The sequence below is a fragment of the Sceloporus occidentalis genome, unplaced genomic scaffold, assembly GCF_023333645.1.
Source record: "Sceloporus occidentalis isolate IW3139 unplaced genomic scaffold, rSceOcc1.0.p SCAF_14, whole genome shotgun sequence".
In the NCBI taxonomy this organism is placed as follows: domain Eukaryota; kingdom Metazoa; phylum Chordata; class Lepidosauria; order Squamata; family Phrynosomatidae; genus Sceloporus; species Sceloporus occidentalis.
Genome location: NW_028316994.1, coordinates 9,894,336 through 9,922,149, shown reverse-complemented (window position 1 = coordinate 9,922,149; position 27,814 = coordinate 9,894,336). Strand labels below are relative to the sequence as shown.

At 41.9% G+C, this 27,814-nt stretch overlaps 1 protein-coding gene across 2 annotated transcripts; it reads left to right on the top strand.

Annotated features, from left to right (window-relative positions):
* The first annotated feature begins 623 nt into the window (after positions 1–623).
* LOC149303853 (branched-chain alpha-ketoacid dehydrogenase kinase-like) lies at positions 624–27,333 on the top strand. 2 transcript variants are annotated; one of them, XM_089480975.1, is made up of 15 exons: positions 624–745; positions 8,372–8,632; positions 12,399–12,465; positions 13,292–13,372; positions 13,757–13,972; positions 15,482–15,550; positions 17,768–17,878; positions 19,069–19,116; positions 19,690–19,809; positions 20,713–20,811; positions 21,884–21,957; positions 22,768–22,896; positions 24,465–24,554; positions 24,818–24,979; positions 25,942–27,333. In XM_089480975.1, the coding sequence occupies exons 5-15, from the start codon at positions 13,775–13,777 to the stop codon at positions 26,084–26,086; spliced, it is 1,245 nt and encodes a 414-aa protein (XP_089337101.1). In that variant the 5' UTR covers positions 624–745; positions 8,372–8,632; positions 12,399–12,465; positions 13,292–13,372; positions 13,757–13,774; the 3' UTR covers positions 26,087–27,333. The 2 variants fall into 2 exon arrangements, with proteins under 2 accessions (XP_089337101.1, XP_089337100.1); XM_089480974.1 differs by lacking the exon at positions 8,372–8,632.
* Positions 27,334–27,814: the final 481 nt, after the last annotated feature.

The following is a 27,814-nucleotide window of genomic DNA, read 5'->3' as shown; positions in this document are numbered from 1 at the left end:
AACTTACAAATATAATTAAATTAATTTTTTTTAAAATAAAATGTTATATTTTAATGAAAGATCTAAAACTTAAAATATTTAATATGTTCAATATTAAACGTTTTGAATTTAAAAATTAATTAAAATATTAAACGCTTAAAACATTTCAATATACCTATGAATATATTAAATATTAAATTTTTATTTTTAATTTTTTAAAATTAAAATATTAAAGACTTAAAATATTTCAAGGCTTATGAATATATTAAATATTAAACATTTTAATTAAAAATAAAATGTTATATCTTAAAATATTAAAGCCTTAAAACATTTCCAAGACTTATTAATATATTAAAATATTAAATATTTTAATTTTAAAAATAAGATGTTGTATTTCAGTTAAAATATTAAAGGCTTAAAATATTTCAAGACACCAAGAAAGCCCTCCTCCTCCCCCCCCCTCCGGCTGGAATATGTTTTACTTCAGCCTTATTTCAACCCTTTTCAAACTAAACTATCCCATCAGGACTACATTTCCCATCTTCCCTTTCGCTCCGTGGCCAGTGCCTTTGGCGTCTTGAGGAGAGACTACATTTCCCAGGAGGCATTGCGTCCTCTTCCTCCTCCGACAGAAGTGCCTGGAATCAGTTCCCCCCCTTTTCCAGCGAGTGAGAGGCAGCTGGTTCAGTCCGGTCCCTGAGTGCGGAAACCGCTGCTGCGCTGGGACTTGGCGGTTAAGGGGCCTCCCCCTCCCATCTAACGGAAGGTACCATTGTGGTTTCTGGGAGAGGGGGGGAAGGCTAGCCGTTGTAACCCTTAAGCCTAAGACTGGAGGGAGAGGTTGGGCGGCTCTTTTGTTGCCTTGGGAAGGGAGCAGTGCTTTGGGAGGAAGAGGGATGAGGGGAGCCATGATAGATATGTGGGGGGCCCTCTTTTCTTAATGTGGGGAGGAGCCTGGTGGGTTGAAGGGTTATATATGGAAGCCAGGACTCCTGGGACTGAGGACTACGGCTGCATCCACACTGCAGAAATAATGCAGTTCTATACCGCTTTAACTACCATGGCTCCATTCTGTGGCATCCTGGCTTTTTAAAACGTATTTTAACATATATATATTTTTGGGGGGGCATACAAATGAAGTAAACAAATAATAATAAATATTTGTACTTTGTTGTGGCAACACAGCCTTCTGACAGTTGTCCATGTCGCATCCCTTCAGGTCATTTATGGCAACCCTATTGTTATGAGGGTTTTCTTGGCAGGCGGAATAGCTCATGGAACTAGAAATCCCAGGATTCCACAGCATGGAGGCATGGCAGTGAAAGCGGTGTCAAAAGTGCAACGTTTATGTGCGAAGAGATGGGGCTGAGATGGTTTTAACTCTCTGTGGCGGAGTGGTTTGAGCATTTGGATTATGACTCTGCAGACCAGCCATGAAAACCCACTGGGTGCCTTTGGGCTCCCTCAGCCTCAGAGGATGGCGGTGGCAAATCCCCTGTACAGAAACCTGCTGAGAAAACCCCACAGTAAAGTCACCTTAGGGCTGCCATAAGTCGGAAGCAATTTGGAGACACAGAAGAACAAAAACTAAAGAGAGTGGTCTGTGATAAATTGGGAGAGAGGATTAGGTCAAGAGTTGTTGTGAACTAAAACCCACCTAAATCTTTGAGGAACAGCGGAGGGGCTTTTGCTGTAAAGCTAAGGTCTGATGGTAGGTTCCTTTGTTGGGGTTTTCTTAGCAAGATTTGTTCAGATGAGATTTGCCATTGCCTTCCCTTGAGGCTGAGAGAGTGTGACTTGCCCTGGGGCACCCAGTGGCTTTCCATGGCTGAGAGGGGACTCGAACCCTGGTCTCCAGAGCCATTATCCAACACTCAGACCACTATGCCACGCTGTTGCTAGTTCAGGATTATTCCCAGGTTTCCAGGCCAAAAACTGAGACCTTGGGATGGCCCCTGGTGATGTTACTACATTACATATTATCACCAGTACATATTATGCATTAAGTGCCAACTACAGTTGGTCACAGCTTGTCATTCAGAGAGAGAGAGATCATGTTTTCCTTTTGGAAACTGAAATCTTAGGGAAAGTGGCTGTTTCCATATGGGAAAAGGAACATTTAATCCAGCTGACTTGCTTCAGGCCAGCAGGCAGATAAAGAGCAAAGTGTGAGCCATGGTGCTATTATGACTGGTGGAGAAGGAGGACATTTACTAAGTAAATATGTAGATTGCCACATTGTGGCAAAACAAAAATCCATTAGCTCTTTCAAACGGCTGCTTTCCTAGCTGAGCTGGAGATTTTAATCACTCATATATGTTTAACTTGCATGCTGAACATATCATACGTAAAGCAGAATTAGACACTGGGGGAGAAAGTGTAAAAGTTGGAGGAAGGAACATCAATAATTCAAGATATGCAGATGACACCATGCGACTAGTAGAAAATAGGAAAGACTTGGAACAATTACTGAAGAAAATCAAGAAAGTACAAAGACAGGTTGACAGTTGAACGTTAAGGAAAATAATGACCGCAGATGGTTTACATAGCTTTAAAGAAGACAATGGAAACATTGAAATGCTTCAAGATTTTCCATACTTTGGCTCAATCATTAACCAGAATGGAGGCTGCAGTCAAGCAATCTGAAAAAGACTAGGACTTGGAAGGGCAGCTATGAAGGAACTAGACAAGAGCCTGAAGCATAAAGATATTGAATACTAAAAGTTCAGATTATCCATGTGCCATCACATTTCCCATTTCTATGTGTGGTTGTAAAATCTGGACAGTGAAAAAAGCTGATAGGAAGAAAAACAACTCATTTGAAATATGGTGCTGGAGAAGCCAAGGTGACTAATTTGAGACTGTCATACTTTGACCATATCAGGAGAAGACATACTAGAAAAAACAAGGATGTTTGGCAAGGTGGAAGGCAGTAGAAAAAGAGGAAGACCACTTTACAGATTGTTGTGGTTGTCGTGTACCTTCAAATCATTTCTGACTTATGATGACCCTGTTGCAGGTTTTCTGGGGCTGAGAGTATGTGACTCACCTAAGGTTACCATGGCCAAGCAGGGGATCGAACCCTGATCTCCAGAGTCATAATTCAATGCTCAAACCACTACACCATGCTGGCTTTCACTTTACAGATGAGTAGACTCAAGGAACGCACAGCCTTGAATCTGCAAGACCTGAACTTGTTGATAAGGTGACTTGAAGGTCTCTCATTCATAGGATTGCCATAAGTTGAACAACAACAACTTTCATCTTCCCTGGACCTGAGCCCCACAGAATGAGAATGAACAGCCTTGTCTCCAGTCCAATGACACATGAAACTGGAGACTCAGGACCATTGCCTGAAATCTGGCAACCTTATTTGGTGGTAGTAAGTGTGCTTGGACCCCACAAAATGTGTTGGATCCCCATTACTAGAAGAAAAATGGCGTGGATATCTTGATCTTTTGCTATTGGCCTTGGATCACCCATTCCTCTCCAGCCTTTTTTGTTGCCCCTGTTTCCTACCTCCTCCCATAAGCATTCCTACTGTAAGCATCTTGGGGCAAAGACCTGCCTTTTCCCCTTATTTATATTGTTTTGATTACTCTGTAAAGTGAGAAAAGATGTTCTATTTTTGGTTGTAGTTTACCTTGAAGGCACTATATAGGCCCCCCAGTGATAGGGAGTGTAGAAATAGATGTAAAGCAATTGACACCCCACCGGAGTCTGGTAGGTGAAAGCAAGGGGACTTCAGAAGGAAAGGACAGCTGCAGCGGCTGGCATTGATCAGCCATGTTCTACATACAGCTCTGAGAAAGGCTTGGGCTGTCGTCCAAGGTGTCCTGCGCTGTTCCTTTCAACTCAACTGGCTTAACCTGGAGAATGTAAACAGCTGGACTTGGCAAGGAAGCTGCAATTGTTCCAAAACTCTTGGCATGAAGCAGTGGATTCTATAAATGCACGTTTCAAAAATCCATATAACTGGGCTGTGATGGGGAGGTGATACTGAGAAAGGTGTGTTAGTTCCACATTAACCTTTGAAAGCATTTGTAGTTTTATGTATCTCCCTTTCCCTCTCTATTGCTTGTGTTTCATAGTGTTGTGTGATATATGGTGGGCCCTCCACATTCAGGGGCACAGGACCCCCGTGAAAGTGGAAAAACCGCAAATTAAAAAAACTGTACTTTTTTTAACCTGAGAGAACACCTCTCTAGGAATCTCTAGGTCCTCCAGCAGAACTCTGTGGTCAACATCTGCCAGAATTTGACCACAGAATCAGAAGACAGTGTTTTTTTCTAGGAATCTTTAGGTCTTCCAACACAACTCCATAGTCAACTTCCAGCAGAACTTCTCTGGAGGACGTAGAGATTCCTAGAGAGAACATACTAATTAAATCTGCAAATAAGGAAATCCACAAAAGTCAAAGCCACAAATGCGGAGGGTTGACTGTATAATAATTTGTAAATCATCCAAGGAGATAAGGTGGAATCTAATATAACATGGGATAAATTGCCTAGAAATTTTAGGTACTTAAGATCCAAATGATGAGCTTGAGAATGCATTAATGGCCTTGAATATCACTGGTTTCAGGGCAGATTGTAAAGGTTTTGAAAACAGCCAAAATAAAACTACTTCGAGTCACAGTGGAGGTATGGTGTTTCAATGATGGATGCGTCCTAAGAGTCCAGAAGTCGCACCAAAGCCACACTCCAGCCCTAAGGACTGGAGCGTGGCTTTGGTGTGGCTTCTGCACTCTTAGGACGCATGCATCATTGAAACATCATACCTCCACTGTGACTCAAAGCAGCTTTATTTTGGCTGTCTGTAACAGGCCTCTTGTGTATTGTTTTTCAGTTACCAGACTCAGAATAGCGGAAGAATCAATGAGTTGGTGTTGTGTTTTTCAAACCCTGTTGTGGAGAACCTGGTATGTGTTTGTGCTTCCTAGTGTTCCTCAGCAATACAATTAGGAATGCCAGACAGATTTTCCTGGATGCCACTTTATTCAGCACAACCAGTTGTCCCTGAAAATGAGCACTGCAAGAGAATCCCAAGCATGCTGTCAGTTCGTGAACAGAGTTGTCACGGAGCCAGATGAATGCAGATTCAAAGTGCTGTGTTGTTTCTGTTAGCAGAAGCTGCTTAGTTCTGCAGTAGCTGGGCAAAGTATGGATATTCCCCATAACAAAATATTGTTGTGAGATTTCTCTGTTGTAATGCAGTCTGTTTTGATGTGGCTTGGTCTCTAGGGGAGAACTAAGATGCACAGGTTTCAAAGAATAATTGCTCCTAGTAGAAATAAAAACTGCTAGAAATGGTTTGTTAATATGGATGTTGTTTGATGGATGTTGTAGCCAGTCTACTTTCCCTTTTTCTTTCTGTTTTGCTCTTCACATGCTTAGTATGGGATTCTGCATGCAGCTGTTTACCTTGCCTGTTGTATATAAGAACACACAGCCACAGAAGAATCACTTAGAGTAAAATCCCAATCTTTCCCAAAGTCTAGCTTTATGGTATTGTTTACTGCAGACATGCTGCTACAACCTAGCAATGAAAGTCTGTCCTTCTTCCACCATCTTTCGCCATCCATTCAATGCCAATGCCAGTGCTTCAAAAAACTTTCCAGCTAGACAGAAGACAAGAAAAGGTGGGGTAAGCTGGGCTCTCATTAAAAAGAATTTGCAAGAAGGTTCTAAAAGCTGCATCTACACTGCAGAAATAATGTAGTTTGACACTGCTTTAATTTCCATGGTTCACTGCTATGGAATTCTGGGATCTGTAGTTTTGTGATATATTTAGTCTTCTCTGTCAGAGAGCTCTAGTGCCACAGTAAACTACAAATCCCAGGATTCCATCAAATGGAGCTATGACAGTTAAAGCAGTGTCAAACTGCATTAATTCTGCAATGTGGCAGCAGCAAATTGTCAGTGGCTTTGTTAATTAAAGTATACCAGTAGAAGATTTGGGGAGAAGAGACACATTTTAGGGCACACAAACCAAATACAGTGGGTCTTTGGTATTCACTAGGGTCTGGCTCCAGGACCTCCCCATGGATTCCAAAATGCATGTTCAAGTCCCACTGAATACAGTGGCACAGTAAAATGGCATCCCTTTTAAAAAATGGCTAAATCAAGGTTTCTTTATCCACAGATTCAACCATGGCAGAATCTCCCCTTTGTTTGCTTTATGACATTTATTTATTTATTTATGCATTTATTTGAATATTTTCAAGGTGTGGATGGTTGAATCTGTAGATAAAGAAACCTTGATTTTGCCATTTTTTAGAAGGGATGCCATTTTACTGTGCCACTGTATTCAGTGGGACTTGAGCATCCACGGATTGTGGTATCCACGAGGGAATCCTGGAACCAAACCCCAATGGATACCAAGGGCTCACTGTATTCCCTTTTGAAAGTAAAATGTGCAAATGGCTTATAACGGGCCTCGTTGTGTGTGCGGTAGTTTTCCTTGCTCTTTTCCCTGAAGAGTGTGTTAATTGTTGATTTGTGACATTCAGGTGTTTGAAGTTGGGGCAAGTTTCTGGTGGAAGCATAACCTAAATGATTTTTATTATTATTATTATTATTAACCTTTATTTATGAAGCGCTGTAAATTTACACAGCGCTGTACATGCAATTTTTTTAGTTAGACGGTTCCCTGCCCTCAGGCTTACAATCTAAAAAGACATGACACAGAAGGAGAAGGGAGTGGTGACGGGAAAGGGTAAGAGGTCCAGCAGTTCCTCTCAACCTCCGAGGCCTGGACCAAGGCAGATGGACAGGAGGGAGGGCTTGGCTTCAAAATGGAAGGTTAATCATTATCCAGGGAAAATACATACTCACAAGTAGGATAATACATATACAGTACATAGCAATAAAGGAAATGGATCAATAAACAGTCAACAACAGAACATCAGATAGTAAGCGACAATTATGCGATGTCTGGGAAGGCTTCTCTGAACAGGATGGTTTTCAACTCTGTTTTGAAGCTGGTTAAAGAAGTGATGACTCTTGCTTGTGGAGGAAGAAGGTTCCAGGAGTGAGGGGCAGCAAGTGAAAAGGGGCGAATCCGGGATGGGGCAGAGGAAATCCTGGGCTGAGACAGGAACCCTTGACTACCAGAAGGGAGGGCCCGAGTGGGAAGGTGAGGAGAAAGAAGGTCTGATAAGTAAGGAGGGGCCAGTCCATGGAGGGCTTTGAATGTCGACAGCAGGAGCTTATACTGAATGCGGAAAGGGAGAGGGAGCCAGTGAAGGGATGCCAACACAGGAGAGATGTGGTCAGAGCGGTGGGTGGAAGTGATAATGCGTGCAGCTGAATGCTGGGCAGAGATTAAAGGACGGAGGTGAGAAAGAGGAAGCCCAGCCAGGAGGACATTACAGTAATCAAGTCGTGAGATCACTAGGGCATGGACCAGGATCTTGGCAGAAGAGGCGGAGAGATAAGGTCGGATTTTGGCAATATTGTACAAAAAGAATCTACAAGCCTTGGCTGTGGTCTGGATCTGAGGGATACACGACAGAGAAGAGTCAAAGATAAAGCCAAGACTGCGGGCTTGCTGGACTGGTTGAATGGAAATGTTGTCCACAGAGACAGAAAAGGAGTGTTGAAGGTTGGGTTTAGGAGGAAAGACAAGAAGCTCCGTCTTGGACATGTTGAGCTTCAAACGCCGATGGCGCATCCACTGTGAGACAGCTGTAAGGCAAGACGAGACTTGCTGTTCAAGCTTTGGAGAAAGCTTTGTTGTTGTTATCTACCCTCCAGTTAGTCTCGACTCATGACAATGCTGTGAATGAGACATCTCCAAGACCCCCTATCCTCCATTATTCTTCTAAGTTCTTGCAGATTCATACCCGTGACCGTTTTAATTGAGTCCATCCATCTAACATGTGGTCTTCCTCTCTTTCTACTTCCCTTCTCTTTTCCTAGCATTATCACCTTTTCTAATGAGTCGTGTCTTCTCATGATGTGACCAAAGTACGACAGCCTCAGCTTAGCCATCTTTGCCTCCAGGGAAATTTCAGGCTAGATCTGTTCCATTTGTTCTTTTTGCTGCCCATGGTATCCTCAGCACTTTTCTCCAGCACGATTCCCTTTTTGTCCATTTTCTTGACTGTCCAGCTCTTGCATCCATTCATAGTGATGGGGAATACTGTTGCTAGTATGATTCTGACTTTTGTGTTTTTATATCTTTGCTCTTTAGGACCTTTTCCAGTTCTTTCATAGCTTCCCTCCCTATTCTTTGACTTCTTACTTCTTCTGATTTCTTGACTGCAATACCTGTTCCAATCTATGTTTGATCCAAGGTATAGGAACTCTTTTACTATTGAACTTGTTAAGATCCTCTGTTGTCACTCTGCTAACTTCTGGCGTTGTAAAAACCTGATTGAACTTCCCAGGACAAGTTTCCTTGGTGCCTCTTTGGTGCTTGCTGGGCTTCCCCTCCCTGCCGGCTTCAGCTGCTCTGGGTGAAATGAGGTCAAAGGCGTAGGGAGGGGACAGACCAGCTGCTGCCTGTGTGTACACTGTGCCAAGAGCCAGAAGACTGTTGATAGCAGCAGCCAGACAAACAGGGCCTTGACATTGTCGCTTCTGCAGCCTTGCCCATATGGAATCCAGGGATCTGCTTGGAAAAGAGCTCCAGACTCCTTGGGCTGGAGGTGAGTGAACAGGTTCATGCCCTCCAAGAGACCGCTCTTTCTCCTCCTTGGGTTACTCCTTCTTCCCGAGTAGCTGAGGCCAAGAATTGGGAGATCTGGTTTCCGGTTCTCGCTGAGCCATAAGCAGGGTGACTGGGTGTCCTCCTTTTCCAGGAAATGGCCTACATTTCTACCTTCCGTCCAGGAGGGATTTCAAAACCTCTTCCCTTCTGAGCTCAACTAAGAAGCATGAATTGATGTTAATATTAGTGTTTGTAGCTTTTACTTTGTAATGTTCAACATTTTTCTTAAATGTCCCACATTTATTTTTTAAAAATTATTAAGCACGCACGCACACACACACACACACACACACACACACACACACACAGTATCAATACAAAATGCTACTGCTACAAAATAATACAAGAAAAACAACTTAACAAGAAAAGCACTGTACAGTGGGCCCTTGTTATCCACTGAAATTTGGTTCCAGGACCCCGCCCCCATGGATACCAAAATCCATGGATGCTCAAGTCCTATTAAATAAATACAATGGCATAGTAAAATGGTATCTTTTATATAAAATAGCAAAGTCAAGGTTTGCTTATTTGAATTTATGTATATTTTTTAATATTTTCAATCTGTGGCTGCTTGAATCTATGGATAAAATCTGTGGTCATGAAGGGCTTGACTGTATTGGGTCTAAATAAATTTCTATAAATTTATCCATACCTATATCTATTTCTCTGTCTAGAACTAACTCTTTCCTGCCAGCACTATCTTACCACCTTCATTTTTTTCCTTTTCTCTTTCTTTCTTGCTTTTCTCTTCCTGCTTGATATTTTATACTTGATGTTTTTAATTTGTTGCCTGCTTATTTTATCAACTCCTATCATTGGGTCCAGAATACTTAAGGCAATGCCTTCTTCCCTACTGTCCGTCCCGCACTCTAAGGTCCTCAGGGAAGAATCTACTTCAGCCAATAAAATCTAGGCTAACTTCAGTCACCCAGAGGGCCTTTTCCATCGCTTCTCCAAAGCTATGGAATGACCTGCCGAAGGAGATCCGCAACATTTCTACTCTTACAGCCTTTAAGAAGGCTCTTAAGATGGATCTCTTCCTGCAGGCCTTCCCTACCTAGTTCCTCTTTCCATTTACTGTGACTTACATCACTCTGTCCACCAATTCTTCTCTTAAATTTAATGAGAAGAATTAAATTAAAATTAATTAAAATAAAATAAATAAAATCCTTGCCTCAAGAAGAAGAGCCCTCCCTCTGTCCCGTCATCATCAGACCTGGGAGGGAATGAAAAAGACAGGCCCAACTTTCATCAGGCCTAATTGAATTACTGTCACTAACGTCGCTCTCTTTTATTTTATTTTATTGTATTTTATTGTATTGTATTGTATTTTATTTTATTGTATTCTCTATATTTTTATTGTTGTAACCCGCCCAGATTCCTTGTGATTGGGCGGGCTATAAATAAATTATTATTATTACTATTATTATTATTATTATGTATTATTTTATATGCATATTGTTCTCATTTTGTAGAATGTATGCCATAGTCAAGTTTCTTTTTGTCTATTTTATTGATTGTATGTACAGCGCTGTGTAAATCTACAGCGCTATATAAATAAAGTATAATAATAATAATAATAATAATAATAATAATAATTCTGTTTTTCTTTTTCTTTTCCTTTCTCTTCTTTTTTTCTTCCTCTCCCCCCGCGCTTCAATGCATTGAATGTCCTACATTTTGTGGTGCCTTGTCATCCTTTGCAGTTAGGACATCTTGTCATCCTGACCATAAGGCCTCATGCTCTGCTACCAGAGCTGGAAAGGGAACCCAGGTGTCCTGGCTTTCATCCTCTCTAGACGCCCCAAGAGATCAATTTTCTTGCTGGGCTTCCTCCAGGAGTCCTCTTTAGTTTGTGATTAGATGGGAGGCTCAAGCCTTGTTCTCTTAGGCTGCATCTGCACTGCAGAAGTAATCCAGTTTGACACTACTTTAACTGTCATGGCTCAATACTATAGGATTCTGGGAATTGTAGTTTTGGGAGACATTTAGCCTTCCTTGTCAGAGAGTTCTGTTGCCACAGCAAACTACAAAGAGCAAGTCACAGGTTCACTCAAGGCCACAGTAGGATAACATAATTTTATCAGCACGACTAAAATTTCACAAGCAGTGAGCAGTCTTTTGTGTTCTCCAAAACCGCTCTTCAGGCTGGACGTTAAACAAACTGAAGTGGAGATAAAAAGAAACCACATCTAAAAGGCCCCCACATGATCTAAAGTTCTTAACAATCTTAATATAAAAGTGTGTGGGAATTGTACTGTCTGCTTCAGATTAACCTGTTAATGAAATAGATTTTGAGTTGTATCAGAGACTGCAATAGAGGTGGGCAACTAGTCTGTGGCCCTCCAAAGGGTTTTGTCTTATAGCTGCCAACAGCTCTAGCCAATGCAACCAGTAACATACCCTCCAAGTGTCCCAATTTAATGGGGACAGTCTTGATTAATTCTTTGTCATTCCATCTTTTTCAGATTTTCAAAAAAGTCTCAGTTTGTCTCTCCTTCCACTTTCCACCTTTGCTTTCAGCTTTCCTCCATCACTGCAAACTGAGTTCAACATGAAAAAGTAGTTTGGATTCCATTCACTCATCAGGGGGAGAAAGGAGAGGAAGGGCTATAATCTTTCCCTTCTGCAGTTTGCTTTTGTTTGAGTCTGTTGGGACTCAGGCAAAAGCAGATTACTACAGCCTCTCCTAGTTTGTGTCTTCTTGCTGCATAGTAACTTTTACCATCTGGACCACACTGATGGTTTTAAGCACATGTATCTCAGTTTTTATCTACAAATATTGGAGGATGTGCAGTGATGAGGGGCTACCAGAGCTGCAGTCCAAAAACATCTGGAGGTCCACACGTCCCCACTCCTTGACTACTGTTGCAAGGAAACAATAATGACAATGTCTTTGTTTTTGGAAAACAGAAAATGTAGGAAGTTACTCAAGGTACAGAGTCAGTGGAAGTCAAACAGAGTAGGACTATCTAATAGTTGAGTCACCTGTAAAACAAACCCAACCGAACACACAAACAACTTTTTAACTGTTGTGAGTAGGGAAGGCCCATTAGAAAGCTAGGAAACCAGGGAAAGATTTTTGAAATTGATTCTTCTTCCTGTGAAGGGAAAGCTGGGATTTCAGTTCTACAAATAAATGCCGTTTCATTCTTGTGAATCCAATACACTGTGAATACTGATTTTCTGAGGAAAGAGGTACAAGGAGAAGGCTTGGTTCAGTCTCTGCTTATTCTCAGTTCTCATGAACTCAGAAGAGGGAGGATTTGTCCTCAAGTTTCAGAAGTATGGGTCCCAGGGGAAAAAACTGAGAAAAATGAGGGGGAAAAATGAAAAGTGAATATACAGTAAAGAAAAAGGGTAAATCTTTCCAGGTCAGAAACACGAGTACAGGGTAGGAGGCAGGGGTTTCACAAAGTTTTGGAGTTGGGGAGAAGGTTTTTCCTTAGATGTCTAATATTCATGGTAGTCCATGCAAGGAATTAATAGTTGTAAATATTTTCATTGATTATATTTCTGCAGTTCTTTCCATTGCCTTGGCTATTAATGTGTTAAGTTTTCTCATGGACTATTTATAGGCTCAATTCTGTGGTGATACAGAATATGAGAATCAGTCTGTTATCCTAGTGCTGGGTATTTCAAAAGCTTCTCTCCTGTAGGCCATGTTTTTATAATAACTGGATTTTCCCTCCCCTGCTTTTCAGATGGAAGCGGAGCTACCTGTCCTTGGAGAACAAGGAAGCTGGCATAAGATAACCAAGTTTACTTGAGGTAAACTAGCCTCCTGCAAAATTTCAACTGGATCTGAATTGCCTCTCATTTTCCCACCTTCCCTTCAAGTCACTTCAGGCTTATGTTTGCCCATTTTAATCCCTGTGTCAATAAAACTGAATGCAAGCCTGGGTTGAAGCATATGGGATGGGCATAGTGCTGTGAAATATGTGCATTTGACACTTCAAGGCGGCATTGCCAGTGCTTGGGTGACTAGCCTGCTGTTGGTTTTTTTGGCAGGGTAGGAGTATAACAACTCATAAATGGTAAACCTCTTGGAATGTCCTGACATCCCATGTACTAGTTAGATGACTAGAAGAGGGAGGGACTCTTATTGGTGAGGAAACAATTGTCTTATTGTAAAAGTCCTTCCATCTCAGTTGGAATAGATTGTCCTGGAGGGTGGTGGACACTCCATCTTTGGAGGTCTTTGAACAAAGGTTGGATGGGCATCTTTCAGGAGTGTTTTAAGATGTATAGTCCTGCAGGGGGCTGGATTAGATGGTCTTTGTAGTCTCCTCCAGCTCTAGGATTCTACAGCTTGGAGGATGGCATATCTACTTCTGTATATGCCTACACACTTCTTTCCTCACCTTATCTGGGGTAGGGGATACCAGCATTTGATCTTCTCAATGAGCTGGAATCTTTTTTTTTAACTACTAGACACGTGTAGATTCATAACTTCCATGTGTGAATGGGCCACCATAATTATAACACCACAGATGAATTGCCTTTCAGTGGAACTGGTCCACATGCTCAGGACTGCCAGTCAAGCATTTAGTAATGTCCCGAGATGTGTGAATTAGTCCAGTGTTTTCCCCCACAGGGAATGCACGGAAGGCCTGCCAGAAGGGAGAGTGCCCAGACCTGGAGAAAGCAGAAAGACGAGTAACTTGTCATCTTAGGAGTAAGTATAGTGCTTTGCTAAATTAGGATTTCCTTGTCTTCAGGTAGATATTGATGTCAGTCGTATGAACCTCCTAAGCTGCAGACTTCTTTGCTGAATCTATTCTCAGTTCCAGCATGGCTGTAGCGATTGCTTTAGCTTATTGCCCTGTTTCTGTATCCTATATAGTTATGATCTAACTGGCTCATTATATATCTGTCACATTTAGTTCTTATCCATCAGCTTTGCCTCAGAACCTATTCCTAATTTAACACTTAATTGAAACGTTTCACTCATGTTTTGAGAAGAGTGTGAGGTAGACTGCCACTCTATTCATTGAGATATCCTCAGTGAATAGTATCTCATGGATCAGATGTTATTCTAGCACTTCTGTTTTGCCTTCAGCTGTCTGTGGAAGGAAGAATGATGTGGAAGACACTGTTGATGCTAGAAGTAGGTGGAGTAGGGAGCCGGGCTCCCTGCGTGCTCCCGTTTTTTGTTCCTGCTCTCCGATACCGGTCCTCTTCAGCTATTGATCAGCAGCATGAACTGGCCCGTGAGCGATCCAAGACGGTTACCTCGTTCTATAACCAGTCAGCCATTGACGTAGCAGCTGAAAAGGTGAGCGTAGACTACTACTGCAGCTGTATTCTTATTCACAAGTCAAACTGAACACACTGCAAGTCTAGCAGAATGGGGCAGTCTTTTTGTTTCTCAGTCCCTTACCTCTCTGAGGCAGGTTTTGCCTCACCTTGTAGGCTGTGAGCCAGAAGCAGGTCTGGACTGTTGCTTCTTGGCAGATGAAGGACAAGCTCTCCCAGGACTGAAAGTCTGAAGAAAATTCGTTATCTAAAGGACAGGCCTCAGCAAGCAAATTACATTCCTTGGTGCTGGTGTCTGGCTTAGTTAAAAAACAGAAGGCCTACCTCAGTTTGTTGAATTTTGAGGATACAGGCATGTGCCATTTTGGTTACTTTTGGAGAGGGATGTGGAAGGCTGGAGCAGAGAATTCTTTGTGTTTATGTTTCCCTCAGGAATCACCCCATTTGTCTATTGTTTGGGACAGAATTATCACTTAGCCTTTGGGTCCCATTTTTCTAATCACCACCATTTAATGAACTCCTCAAACAGCTTGACACAGACCCTGGAGAGGGGATCCACAGCATTGGCTAAGGGGAGAACAAACGTCTAATCTCACTCCGTCTGGAACCTGCCCTAGGGAAAACATTGATTAATTAAATAAAGCATCTGCCTATTGTTATCCAGGGGCCTTATGAGAGAGGCTTCTGTTATCTCTTGGCACCATGAAGATGTTACTTGCTTGGTTTTTAACAGAAGCCATTTATAAATGGAGGCATCTGGCTAGGGTTGCAGTGTTCACATTGTAGGTGTAGCAGTGTGGTCATGTATTATTGAGGAACTAGTTGCCAGTGAGGTTGCTGCTTGTTCCCACAGGAAAACTTCTGAGCATCTTCATCTGGCAGAAATGTAACAGACGCACCTTCCTCTTTTCCTATTGCATCTCTGCATTGGAGAAAAGCAGCAGCTGTTACATTCCTCACTGTTTTTGCAGCTCTTGGGTGTATACGTGCCCTGTCAAGTAAAAAGATGGCAACTTTATTGTGTTGGATAGCATCTGGTTTCCGTTAAGAAACCCTATTATATCTATGTACACTTTAAATGTCGAAATTCAGACAGGTGAGGAGGGAAAGAGTCGTGTAAAAAGTTAAAGCTTCTAGCCCTAAAACTCCTGCATACTTCTTTTTCTTCCTCACTTTCTTGGTTTTCAAAAATTTTGACAGAGGCACTAGGGTATTAATGCCTGGTCTGCATAAATGGGAAAGAGGTCCAGTATGGTGGAAAATTGGCTACAGAGAGAGTTGTCAAGCTTTTTTCAGCATGGGTCTGATTTTCAATTTTCTACTTTCAGCTGAGGAGGTACAAGGAAGCCCATTCTTAAGGAGCTGTGGATTTAAGGAAATGCTTCCCTTCAAACCAGAAAATAGGAAGACAGTAAAGAAATGCAAATTTTGTGGTGGGGAATGGACAATGCTGGTGTTGTTCCCCTGGTTGTCCTCATAGGGGCATTCTGGATGCTGTGTAAATGCTTTTTCCTTCTTTTCTCTTCAGCCCTCTGTGAGGTTGACCCCCACCACCATGTTGTATTCTGGACGTTCTCAGGATGGGAGCCACCTTCTGGTATGTCTGAGATTTGGGAGCTGCTTCTCCTAAACTTAAAATTTTAGGATTCCTATATCCAAGTCCATTTAGTTCCTCTTCTTGCTTTTAATCCTTTAGGCCTTATTATTGCACAATTTCCTTCCGAGCTTTGCCCCCAACTCTAGTAAGTCTTTGCTTTCAGGGGTAGTTTTCTATAAATGGGAGGTTTATTTTGAGGAAGAAGTGGTTATTCAAGCCTTGAAGTCTCCGTGTGCAGTTTGAATAGGTATAGTCTCAAAACCTGCACCACATGACTCTGTTGCATGTTTAGGATATAAATGTGCTATTTTAAAAATGTGATACAGACCTCTTAAGATTGTACTACCTCGGAAAGTATATGGTGAGACTACATATTGTCAGACCTTTACATAGCAAGGGTCACAAAATCATTCTAAAGAATAAGCTTTTCTCTCCCCACATTTTTGACTTAAGGAACTTTGGAGGACACATGGAAGGGCTGTGCTACATTTTCACATTTATTTTCAGGATATGAATCATTCTGAACAGGAGCAATGTAATCTCTGTCTTCTGGACAATACTAGGAAACTGGAAGTTCAGTAACTTCTTACAAGTCATGACTGCAACCTACACCAAAAGGTCACTGGAAGATAAAATGAGTTAGGGGAATTTTAAAGCTCCTATGAAGTATTAACTTGAAGGGCAGGATTTAAATGCAAGAAATCAATGATAGTTTTAGTAAGAGTTGCCATACTTTTTCCTCTGAAGAAGCTTGGAGTATTATACATTTGTTGAGATTGACTAGAATAGAAAAACCATCTGGTCCAATTCCATTATGCGAGTCCATAGCACCAAAAACCTGGAGATCTGTAATGCTTTTATAAGAGATTCTTGTGGGAAGCCATGATTAAATGAGTCTCAAACCACATTCATTAGTGTTCTCAAACTCAGGAATCCAGAGTCCCTGAATCTTGTTGTTCCCTATAATGTAAATTTCCTGTTATGCTGCAATGGCTCACTGACCTTCAGCCTAAATGCCAGAGAAGAGAACTTGCTTCTCTTCCCTTGTCCATACTCACTTTGTTTCCCATATCCTCTTAAACTTAATCCAAGAATGTAGTTGGCTTTTTTATGGTTTCTGTTATGTTACACAAACCTGTAGATTACTGGTAACAAAGAGCCAATGTGTCACTGTGATACTCTTCTCTGTGTCTTCCCAGACACTCAGCTCCCACCATTATCTGTTGGTGTGACAACCCCTGTTTCTCTGCTGTGTGTAACTAGGAGATTCCATCCTTGCTTCCTTGTCTGCTGCACCAAGAGCAGAGCTAAGCAGTGGGCCCAAGCAGCTTAACCAGGAAAAACTCCAGGCCTCCGCCAGCTATAGTCACAAACCAAGACATGCAGACTAGAACAAAGGTTTTCACTGGCTGCGGTGTGAAATTAGAATCTGTAGCTATAGCAACCTGTGATTCAGTTGCTGTTGCCACCTGAACACCTTTAGGGGAAACCAAAATTATGTCTCTGCTTGCAGCCTCAACATGTTGTGCTTTGAAAAGATCCATGTTGTTTGTGGATGCCATTGCAACCTTTTCTGGGCCAAATTAACTGGAGATGCTCAGATCTGTAACCAACATTGCCTGAGAAAAAGACTCCCATTAGCTTGTCTGCCAGCACATACCCTTGGCTTGCCATGAGACTACCTGAAAGTCTGAAATAATGGATTTTTAAAATAATGGACAGGAACCTGTGTGTTTTAGTCATCCAAGACCCTTTCCAGTGGGTCTCAAAGCCTTGAATTTGTCCATTGCTCAACATTACACTAGCTATGTAGCCAACAAGTCAAAAGAGAGAACTGCCATAGTTTTTCAAAGGTTGGCTGCACTAAGGTTTGTCTGGGTGCAACCTCTGAGAAAATAAATCTCCCTGTGCAACTCTTTTTACACTTGCATAATCACCAAATGGGATTCTGGTCCAAGTTTTATCTTAAACATATCCAAGGAGTGATAGACAGTACACACAGTTCTCCCAAATCTCATTTTAACTTTCGCAGCAATCCTTTTGGGCAGCATCTGAGGCAAGTCACTTGCTGCCAGTCTCAGTGGAAGGCAATGGCAAACCTCCACTGAACAAATTTTGCAAGAAAACATTGTGATAGGTTCACCTTGGGGTAGCTATAAGTCTGAAACAACTTGAAGGCACACAAAAACAAATAAACTGACTTATGTTTTGTTACAGAAAAGTGCCCGTTACCTGCACCACGAACTTCCAGTCCGCATTGCTCATCGCATCAAAGGCTTCCGGAGCCTCCCCTTTATTATTGGCTGCAATCCCACCATTCTCCATGTGGTATGTCTGCCAAAGACTGCAGAGAAGCATCTAAGGGATGGGCAACTGCAGAGACAGTAGGGTCAGGTTACCCAATGCACCCCAAGTGGGCTTTATTGTTGCATTTCAGCCGCCACTTTGGCTGATTCGAGGCCTTTTAAGGGGAGAGGAGGGAAGCTTTGGGGGTAGGGGAGATAAATCACTGCATTTTTTGCCATGGGGGGGCACGTTGGCTAGGTTTGAGGAGAAAAGTCACCTGAAAATCATAATGAAAACCTAAAAAAAAAATTGATGAGTTACAGAGTTTCAGAGACCACACTTTAGAGTCACATGGAGTCATTTTGCCCACTCTTCACCTAAGGAGATGATTAGTAGGCAAGGGATGGGGTGAGAAATGGGGTAGTGATACGGACAGGAGTTAGATGTCCAAATAATGTGGCAATAAAGCAGGACAATAATTTACCTTTTTAAGACTACGCCGCACACCTCATTTCCTGTTTTTCAGTCAAGTGATCATCAGTATGTCTTAACAGATTTGAATAATGACAGAACAAAATTTTGCAGATTGCCAAATGTGGGAATTACGAAATTCTCCAGAAGTTGTTAACTGCATCTCCCAGCATTCTTCACCATTGGCTGTGCTGGCCCTAACTGCTGGGAGTTGCCGTCCCCTATCAACTGGAGGGACATATGATTCTCTCTCAGATGTACATATGCAGATGACCAAACAGCTTTTAACTCTATTCCCAGTTAATGGCACCAGTATGTTCCTCCCTTCAGCTCTCCAGTCAAAACGTAACTGGTAATTTCTGGAACTGGGGATGGAAAAATGCTTGCTAGAGCAGATTATTATTTTTTGTCTAGTGGCTGGGTCTAATTACAGGGAGGCAGGAAGTCCATCCTCCCAGTTTTATCATGATGATGACTGGTGCTTTACAGCAACCGTGTTGATAAGATAGTAAAAGTTAGTGAACTTAATTAACAGGCTACTTCAAACTCTTATATGGATTTTTCGTAAGTATCCTACTTAATGCTGGCTTGGTTAAAACCCATGAGTACTGGCTCTTATCACCTCTTGCTTCTGATTTGTAAAAATCTTATCCTTCCAAGAAATTAGCAAGTAAATCCAGGAATTTGATGGCTTAGCACCATATAAGTTTTATAATTGTATGTCTGCGTTAGATACCTTTTTTCCTTTTTATTTCTTTCAGCATGAGCTTTACATCCGAGCGTTCCAGAAGCTGAGTGAATTCCCCCCAGTAAGTATGCTTTATTCCATGGAATATAAACAGTCTATAAAACTGTTGTATAAATAGAAGGTCACTCAAAATATATTTTGGAATAGCCAAATAAAAGATAAGGATATGATACAAGCATGGTTATTGGACAGTTAGTTATAAAGTGTCCTAAGTACCCTGAAGGCACCAGATCCTGTCTGATCTTAGAAGCTAAGCAGGATGAGCCCTGGTCAATACTTGAAAAAGAGACTACCAGTGAACACCAGGTGTTCCGAGCTATATTTCAGAGGGAGGCAATCAAACCACATCCAAGTGTTCCTTGCCTGAGAAATATTTGCCTGCAGTATTTATGAGATACCCATGAGTTAGTAGGTAATTTGAAAGGATTATTTTTTGCAATTTGCCAAATTTTAAAAAATACATAAAATGATGTGCAGTGTTTAGTGAGTAGTTTTATAGATAAAACGTGGGACTGGCTGAGTAGAACCAAATTTCTGTCTTGTTTGCATGTGTGTTCTATTCCTCCCCCTGCCCCACGTGCCAAAATATCCATGTTTTAAGGCACTTTATCCTATGTCTTTTTTCTCTGAACAGATCAAGGACCAAGAAGCTGAGGCCCAGTATTGCAAACTGGTCCGCCAACTCCTAGATGACCACAAGGATGTTGTGACGCTATTGGCTGAGGGCTTGCGGGAGTGTCGTAAGCACATACAGGCAAGGCCAGGGTTAAAGCGGTTGGGTCAATGGACCAGTTCCAAAATCAGGGCTCTGTTTGGACAAATGCACAAACTTCCCTGTTAGGCTCCAGGGCATAAGGTGGCTCTAGACATTAGTCAAGATTTAAGTCTCAATTGGCAAAGCCAGAGGTAGAATGTGCAAAGCAATAATGTCAAAATGCTACCTCCCCTCCTGCTTTCTCCATGCTGAAAAATGTGGCAGAGTGGGTGGTAATCATTACCAGGTCTTGGGCCGGATGGAGGGAGAAGAGATCTACTGTTTTTGTCTGCCGGGAACATGACAGAATCATTGCACCAGAGATGTGTGTGCATGTGGATATGGTCCTGACAGCATGATGTGCCCTTTAATCCCTTGAAGGGCCTTAGAGCATTTGCTCCAGTTTCAGCATTGAAAATCCAGCCTTATATGCAGGAACTCCAAAGCTGGCTTCCCTGTTCTGTCTGAGCAGTTTTGGGTTGGGGTTCAGCAGCCAAGACTCACTGTATATCTGAGAAAGTGGCTGAGAGGAAAAGGCAATTAAAAATAAAGTGAGTCAGAGACTCTGGCTTCTAGAAACTGCATGGATTCAGAGGAAGTTGAACCTGGTTCCCCAGCATTCCTGGAACCTAGCCTTGCTTTTGTTCCTTCATCTTTGCTGCCTTCACTATAAACCTCTGCACAGAGTAACTGGGGCTAAAACAATGAAATAATGAGATGATTTGGCAGAGTAGGGCACAACTCCATCTCTGTCCCTTGTACATTGTTATCCCTTGAAGATTCAGATGAGAAATGTTAGGGAAAAAGTGGGAGAAGTGTCACTTCCTAGAGGGAGCTGTTGTAACCACTAATGAGGTCTTTGGCTCAGTTTGCAACCTATTAAATTTTATTTTGCCTTCCTAGGATGAGAAGTTGATCCGTTCTTTTCTGGACAAGACCCTCACCTCCCGCTTGGGTATCCGGATGTTGGCCATACACCACCTTGCTTTGCATGAGGACAAGGTATATATATATATATATATATATATATATACATACATATATTCCTTCTTTAATTGCATGGCTTCAAGTGAGCTGTGACCCTCAGAAAGAGATACAATTTTAATTTTAGTTAGATTTAGATTTTCTGTGTCTGTAAACTGAAGAAGTCTCTTGTACTGAACCAAACCACTGGCCTATCTAACCTACTATTTCATGGAATCTTAAGAGTAGGAAGGGACCGCAAGGGCTGTTTAGTCCAACCCTTTGCCACGCAGGACTATATAACTATAGCATTCCTGATAGATGTCCATCCTGCTTCAGTTTAAAGATTTCCAAAAGTGAAGAGTCCACCACCCTCAGTGGCAGTGTATTGTACTGTCAAATAGGTCGTACAGTAAAGAAGTTCTTCCTAATGTTGGAATATAGTATCTTTTATTGTAATTTGAATCCGTTGGGTCATGTTCTAGTTTCTGGAGCAGCAGAAAACAAGCTCACTTCATATTCTACATGACATCTCTTCATATATTTAAAGATGGCTCTCATGTCATCTCTCTGTTTTCTCTTCTCCAAACTAAACATATCCAATTCCCTAGGCTGTTCATCATAGGATTTGGGTTTCAGACTTTTGCTCATCTTGGTCATCCTTCTCTGGACAACTGTAGTCATAAATTGAAAAAGTGAGGACCAAAAAGCCAAGGCATCACTGCTGAGGGCAGGAAATTTCATGGAACTGCACCAAAGCTGACCAAGAAAAAGTGGTTTAGGAACAATAAAACTGGAGGCAAAAATGAAGGAATTTTAAATTGAAAAATAAAACCATAAAAATTGGAATCATTGTTATGAGGAAGTTAGAAAAGAAAGAAACTGTATAGTGTTCTTCGTCTTCAGAAAACAGATTAAAAAGATGAGAAATACTAAAGGAAAGGAAAGGAAGAAATTTATGGCAAGTAAATAAACTATAAACCAGTAATTAAACAATTTAATAGTTAAAGCAAAACAGTTTAAAAACTGTGTGAACTATTGAAAACCGTTCATTTGCAAATTTGGATGCCTCATTTCAATTTCAGTCTCTTCTCTTCATCTCTTTCTGCAGCCAGACTTCGTTGGGATCATCTGTACTCGCTTGTCTCCGAAAAAAATAATAGAGAAATGGGTGGATTTTGCCAGGTATGAATTGCTTGATATTTCCCCCTAAAAGTTAAACTATTATCATACTGTTGGTATGTTTTTTCAGCAGTCTGTGACTTCCCCCTTGTGGACATGTTGAGTAGTTTCACTTTTTGCAATCTGCTCTGTTTCCTTATGAGAATTTTCCAAAATGTTTGCCTTTTTGCAGTTCATGTTTATTAGCTTGTCACCCAATTAGAGTCATGATGGGTAATTAAAAACATTAAAATGTGTATATTTTAAGGCTAAAATCCAGCTGCTAGTCCCAAGTATAGTATCCACTAAATCAATGGACACCTAGCAAGCAAACCCTTTTGGGAATTCAGTTGATCAAATCAGGCTGTTGTAGTTGGGACAAGCAATTAGATCTAAAAGGTTTTCAGTGTTATTTTATATCTAAAATGCATAAAGCAGATACAAATGGTGGCATAACAGAGGTCTGGGTGGTAAGATCTCTCTTCAGCGTTGATATAATGCTGATAAACATGAATTGTAAAATTCAGCATCCCTGATTAGAAGCCTTAAGGTGTTGTGCCTCCTGCTCCTCAGTGGCAGTAAGTCTTGGCTTAGATGAGACTTGATAGGAGGGAGATTGTTCAGGTAAAGTACACTTATTGTAAAGGAGTAGAGCTCCCTTGTAAGGTTCATGCCACAAGCACCAATGTTCAGGCCTTACAGTAAACCAATCAGACTGGGGTGGGTGGAGAGGGATTGTATTCAGACACATAACTTCATTGTGACACAGCTTGTTCTGAAAAAAGCCATTCAGAATGGATCTATGTTCATCCTATTTCTGTATGGCATTTCTAGGCGTCTCTGTGAACACAAGTATGGGAATGCTCCTCGGGTGAGGATCAATGGGCATGTGGCAGCCCGCTTTCCTTTCATCCCAATGCCTCTTGACTACATTCTTCCAGAGCTGCTGAAGAATGCTATGCGGTGAGTACAAATTTCTCTAACATGTTTGCATCAAAGGGGAGATGCACACTACACATGTGGATTGGGAGGTAGAATGGCAGATCAGACCTTTCCCTCTAAAACAGGGGTAGGCAAAGTGCAATCCTGCAGCTACTACATGTGATTCCCAGAGGCTGTTTCTGTGGCTCTTGAGCCCCTACAGACTCCAAATACTGCGCCTTTGGTGGCCAAGCAGAAAAAATGAATTGCCTTTCCTGGTATCCTGAAATGGTGATACCCATTTTAACTGTGTGCACCCTCCCCCCACAACTACTCAACATTTGTTTAAAATGTAAAATTAGATGGGGACTTTAGCTCCTTCCAGTTTTGCTCCTTGTCATTTTGAGGCATTTTTGGCAAACTGTATGACCCTGGAGAGTCCCTTCAGTAGTAATGTGGCCCCTGGAGCTGCTTCAGTTGCCCACTCCTGTTTTAAAGATCTGCAACACTGATTTACGGTATGTGTACCTTTCACAAAGGCTTGTGAGTACAGCGCACCCACATTTTACGTGGGCACACCATACGTGTATTTCAGCATATGCTGAAAGCCACACTGGAAGAGCCCGTCACGCGCCCCGGAAGAACTAATGGGGCACACGCCCGTGGTGCATGTGTGCTACCGTGTTGGTGAATGCTGCGGGCGTGAGCCCCATTACTTCCAATGGGGCTCCAGCACACGTGGAATTCCTCTTATGCGGAGGGATCTGGAATGGATCCCTGCGTAAGGCGAGGGCGCACTGTTATATCTTCTTGCCTTATTGCAATACTTCTTAAAGGAAGACATACATACTGGTAGGCTAAAATAAGTGATTACTTTGCTAATTTATACACTCTGTTTTGATTGCAAACTTTGTAATTTATTTCACTGAGTGAAGTTCTGGTGGCTATAGTATGGTGATAAAACCTCTGTCTAGGACTGTCTCAGGGCTTTCCAGATTTAGAAGTGTTGGATACATAAGAGCTTGTTGTTCATATTGACTTTGGCTACTCACTTCATAGAGGAGAAACAGATAGGAAGGGAGCATTCTAAAACAAAACAAAAAAACAAGGGCCTGGAAACAGCTTGATTAGAAGAGGAAGAGCTCCAACAACCAGTGCTGGCTGGTGGTCCCATGTCAGTGGGGCAATGAGTGCATTCCAGTGCTTAGATAACTTTCAAAAGAGTTGCCCATCGTAATAAACCTTTGGAGAGAGGTTCAGCATCTTGGGCAACTCCTTTAAAGTCTGGATTAAGACCTGGCATGGATTCACCAGTCCACTGACACAGGACCAGTCGCCACTGCCAAGAACATTGAAGCTAGAGACAAAGGCAAGAAGTAGTAGTTAGACAGAAGAGAAGACTAGCATGGGCAAAGGGGAGTGGTGGTAAGATGTTGCAGACTGAATTTTCCATACTAGTTTGAAAGAGCCTACTGAAACCTCCACGTAATGATAATGCTGTTAATTACAAGACTTTTCTGGATATTGGGAGGGATTGTTGCATAAAACCAGGTGGAAAAATGTTGAGATACCTTTTAAGGTTGAATTCAATGTTATTATCTTTCTTTCAGAGCCACCATGGAGTCTCATCTGGACACACCCTACAATGTGCCAGACATAGTCATCACCATTGCCAACAATGACATTGACTTGATCATACGGTATAACCTGGGTGGCACAATTGTATCTTTACTAGAGCTTTAAGATTACCACCTCTGCAGTTATGCAGTCTCTGCAGTTATGGTGGGGACTTGGCTACAGGAGCCTGATGCAGTGGGCACATGTGAACGCATTGGGCAGTGCTATAGAGGTAGACTACTGGAGACACCCTTCATTTGGGTGGGAAGGCATGAGTGGAATGTAAGAATAATATAAATATCTTGGACATGGCTCCTTACATGAAGGTTCATTTTTTTCATTACAGGATTTCGGATCGAGGGGGTGGAATTCCTCATGACCATGTTGAGAAGGTAGCAGATTACCACTTTACCACAGCAGAAGCGAGTAACCAGGACCCCCGCATGAACACCCTCTTTGGAAATATGGTGGAAATGGGGAACAGTGCCCAATCAGGGCCCATGCATGGGTGAGCAGAAAGGGAAGGAAGGTGGGGTTTCCAGCAGTCATTTCACAAAAGATAAAGGTTCCTTCTTATGTAGAGAGTAGTGTGCCCTATAGCCAGGTACTAATCTGAACTGGAGCAGCTCACATTCAATTGGTGCGGTTCACTTGGATTTAGGTCTATGTGTCTAGAACTGGGATGCCTATAAATCTACAGACTTTAGGAGCAATAAAAGGAAAAGGAATAAATCTCTAAAGCTTCCAGTTAGTACAGTGTGCCCTTGTCTCCTGTGGCAGATCCGTTCAGCCCCCCCTCCCCCCGCATAAGGCAAATTCTGCATATGCTTGAGCCCCATTGAAACTAATGGGGGTTGGGCATGGCAGCACGCACCATTTTCATGATTGTTGTGCGGCTTTCAGTGTAAGCTGAAAACCATGTATAGGGTGCCCGCATATGACGTGGGCGCACTGTACTTGTGGGCTCCTATAGGCCAGGTTCTCATTTTTAAACACATTGTCATCTTAATGGCTAGCAACTTGCCATATAAAAGAAGAAGAAAATTAGATTTATAGGATGCCTAACCGCCCCCCCCCCCCCCCCAGTTCATTACCAAGTTTCATTTTTATGCTGACCAAAAAAACAATTCACACAAAGCCCTGGAAAAACATGTTAAATATGTCCCTGTATATTTTCCCTGGTATAATTACGATGTGTTTTTGGAACTTTTTCCAAGCAATGGTTTTTCATGGGATTCTCTCTCTCTCTCTCTCTCTCTCTCTCTCTCTCTCTCTCTCTCTCTCTCACTCACTCACACACACACACACAATGGAATGAAGGCCCATAAGCAATAGAATCACTGTGTGAAGGACAGTAATAGAGCTTGCTGTTCTCCAAACTTTGGTCACAAAGCAAAAGACTAACTGCTGTTGTCTCAGCTACAGTTTCCACCTACCCATCTCTATTTTTTTGTGTTATCTTTTTTACAGGTTTGGCTTTGGGCTTCCCACCTCCCGTGCTTATGCAGAGTACCTGGGTGGCTCCCTCACACTCCAGTCCATGCAGGGGATTGGCATAGATGTGTACCTGCGCCTTAAGCACATTGATGGCAAAGAGGAGAGTTTCCGCATCTAGGAAGACATCTCTCAATGGGTGTTACTCCTCCTGGCTGAATACCTACATCCAGGCCCAATTCTGCAAGAATATGCTCATTGTCCTATGGATTCCTAAGAATGGATCATACTGTTCTGATGAAGCTTTTCTCTCCTCTTGGACCCCTGGATGCTATGAGAGAGGATTTTGGGGCTCACGTTCCTGTGAAACTGCTGATAGGACATGGTGTCCTTTTGAATTCCGGTCCTTCCTTTGATCATGCTTTATGTTTAATGACTTTTCCCTTGAAGCCAGATTTCTCTGAGAACCTATGGACAAGTTTTCTCTCTCCAAGTGGGAATTGCCTGAAGCCACAAAATGGCATTTAGGCAAAACAAAGTCACTTTTTTGCAGCTCTCCTGTACACTGCCAACTCCATCCACATTCTTCTTCTGCTGAGCTTTTTTAATGTTACTCAGAGACAGCTGGTGAAGGGAAACTTTTTAGTCATGCATGTACAGAACCTGTTTTAATTTCTCAGGCTATTCTGGATCTGAAAGTAAAGATTTACATTGTAGCATGTGGCACCAAAAAAACAAACAAACTCTCAAACTCTTTTATCTTACTACCTAACTCTCAGCCAAGGACCTGTTTTATTGCACCCTGTTTGGGGAACCAAGATGTACACATTTGACTGTCAGCAAATCAAGACTTTTCATATGGCGCACAGCACCCTAGCATACTTATCTTGGGAGGAAAAGACTGTCACAACACTGAGTTGTCATATTTTGTTGCCCCTGGGGTGGGTTCCAGAACATTTCCCCTCTTTCCTACAAAATGGTGTATTTTATTTCCACCATTAATCTCCCCTTTCTGTTACCATTCATTGATTTTTTAAAATGTTACATAGGGGGGCAGGTTAATGGGTTTCTCTTTGCCCTTTCCCCTCCCTATTCAGCATTAGAGAGAAAGGGATACAAAAATATTTATCCTTTTTTTTTTGCTGTGATATTCCAATAAAAAAAGTGCAGATTCAAAAATCTACCAAAGGCTGTCTACGTTTTAAAAGAAATCGTGGTAAGGTGGTGATAAACAATAGCTAAAATAGCTACACATGCTTCAGAATTTGCTCAAGGAGGAACTTTTTGCCAGCTAAATCTTGTGTGGCTAGTGGCCAGTGTGTGGAGCAAGATGTTCAGGAATAGTATCAGAAAATCCCTGTTTGTATTGTAATATGCAAAGCAATTTGTCCAAAAGAACAAAAATGAATAAGGATAATGTTTTCTTCAGCATCTTTTGAAGTCTCATTCAGCATCTTTTGAAGTACCTGTTTCTTAATATAATCAATGAAATTCTGTATAATATACAATGGGCCCTTGGTATCCACTGGGATTCCAGGACCACACACACACACACCCCGTGGATACCAAAAAGGGACATTGGCTCTTGTGATATGTCCATTTCCAGTAGATAAGAGCCCCACATCCTGTAGTTTCCTGTAGATGTGGGGCTTTTATCTACTGGAAATGGACATATCACAGGTAAGAGCCAATGTCCCTTTTTCAAGCCATGGATGCTTGAATTCGTGGATAGGGAAGGCCAACTGTATTCCTAAATTCTCTATGGGTCTTTCCTTAAACGAGCATTACCTCCTAGGGCATCATAATCATAAACCCCCAAAGTATACAAAAGACAGTAGGCAACTATTTTGTCTTTGTCTCTTTTAGGGAGGTTTATGAAGGGGTAGGGTATGTTGAGAAGATGGCAGTA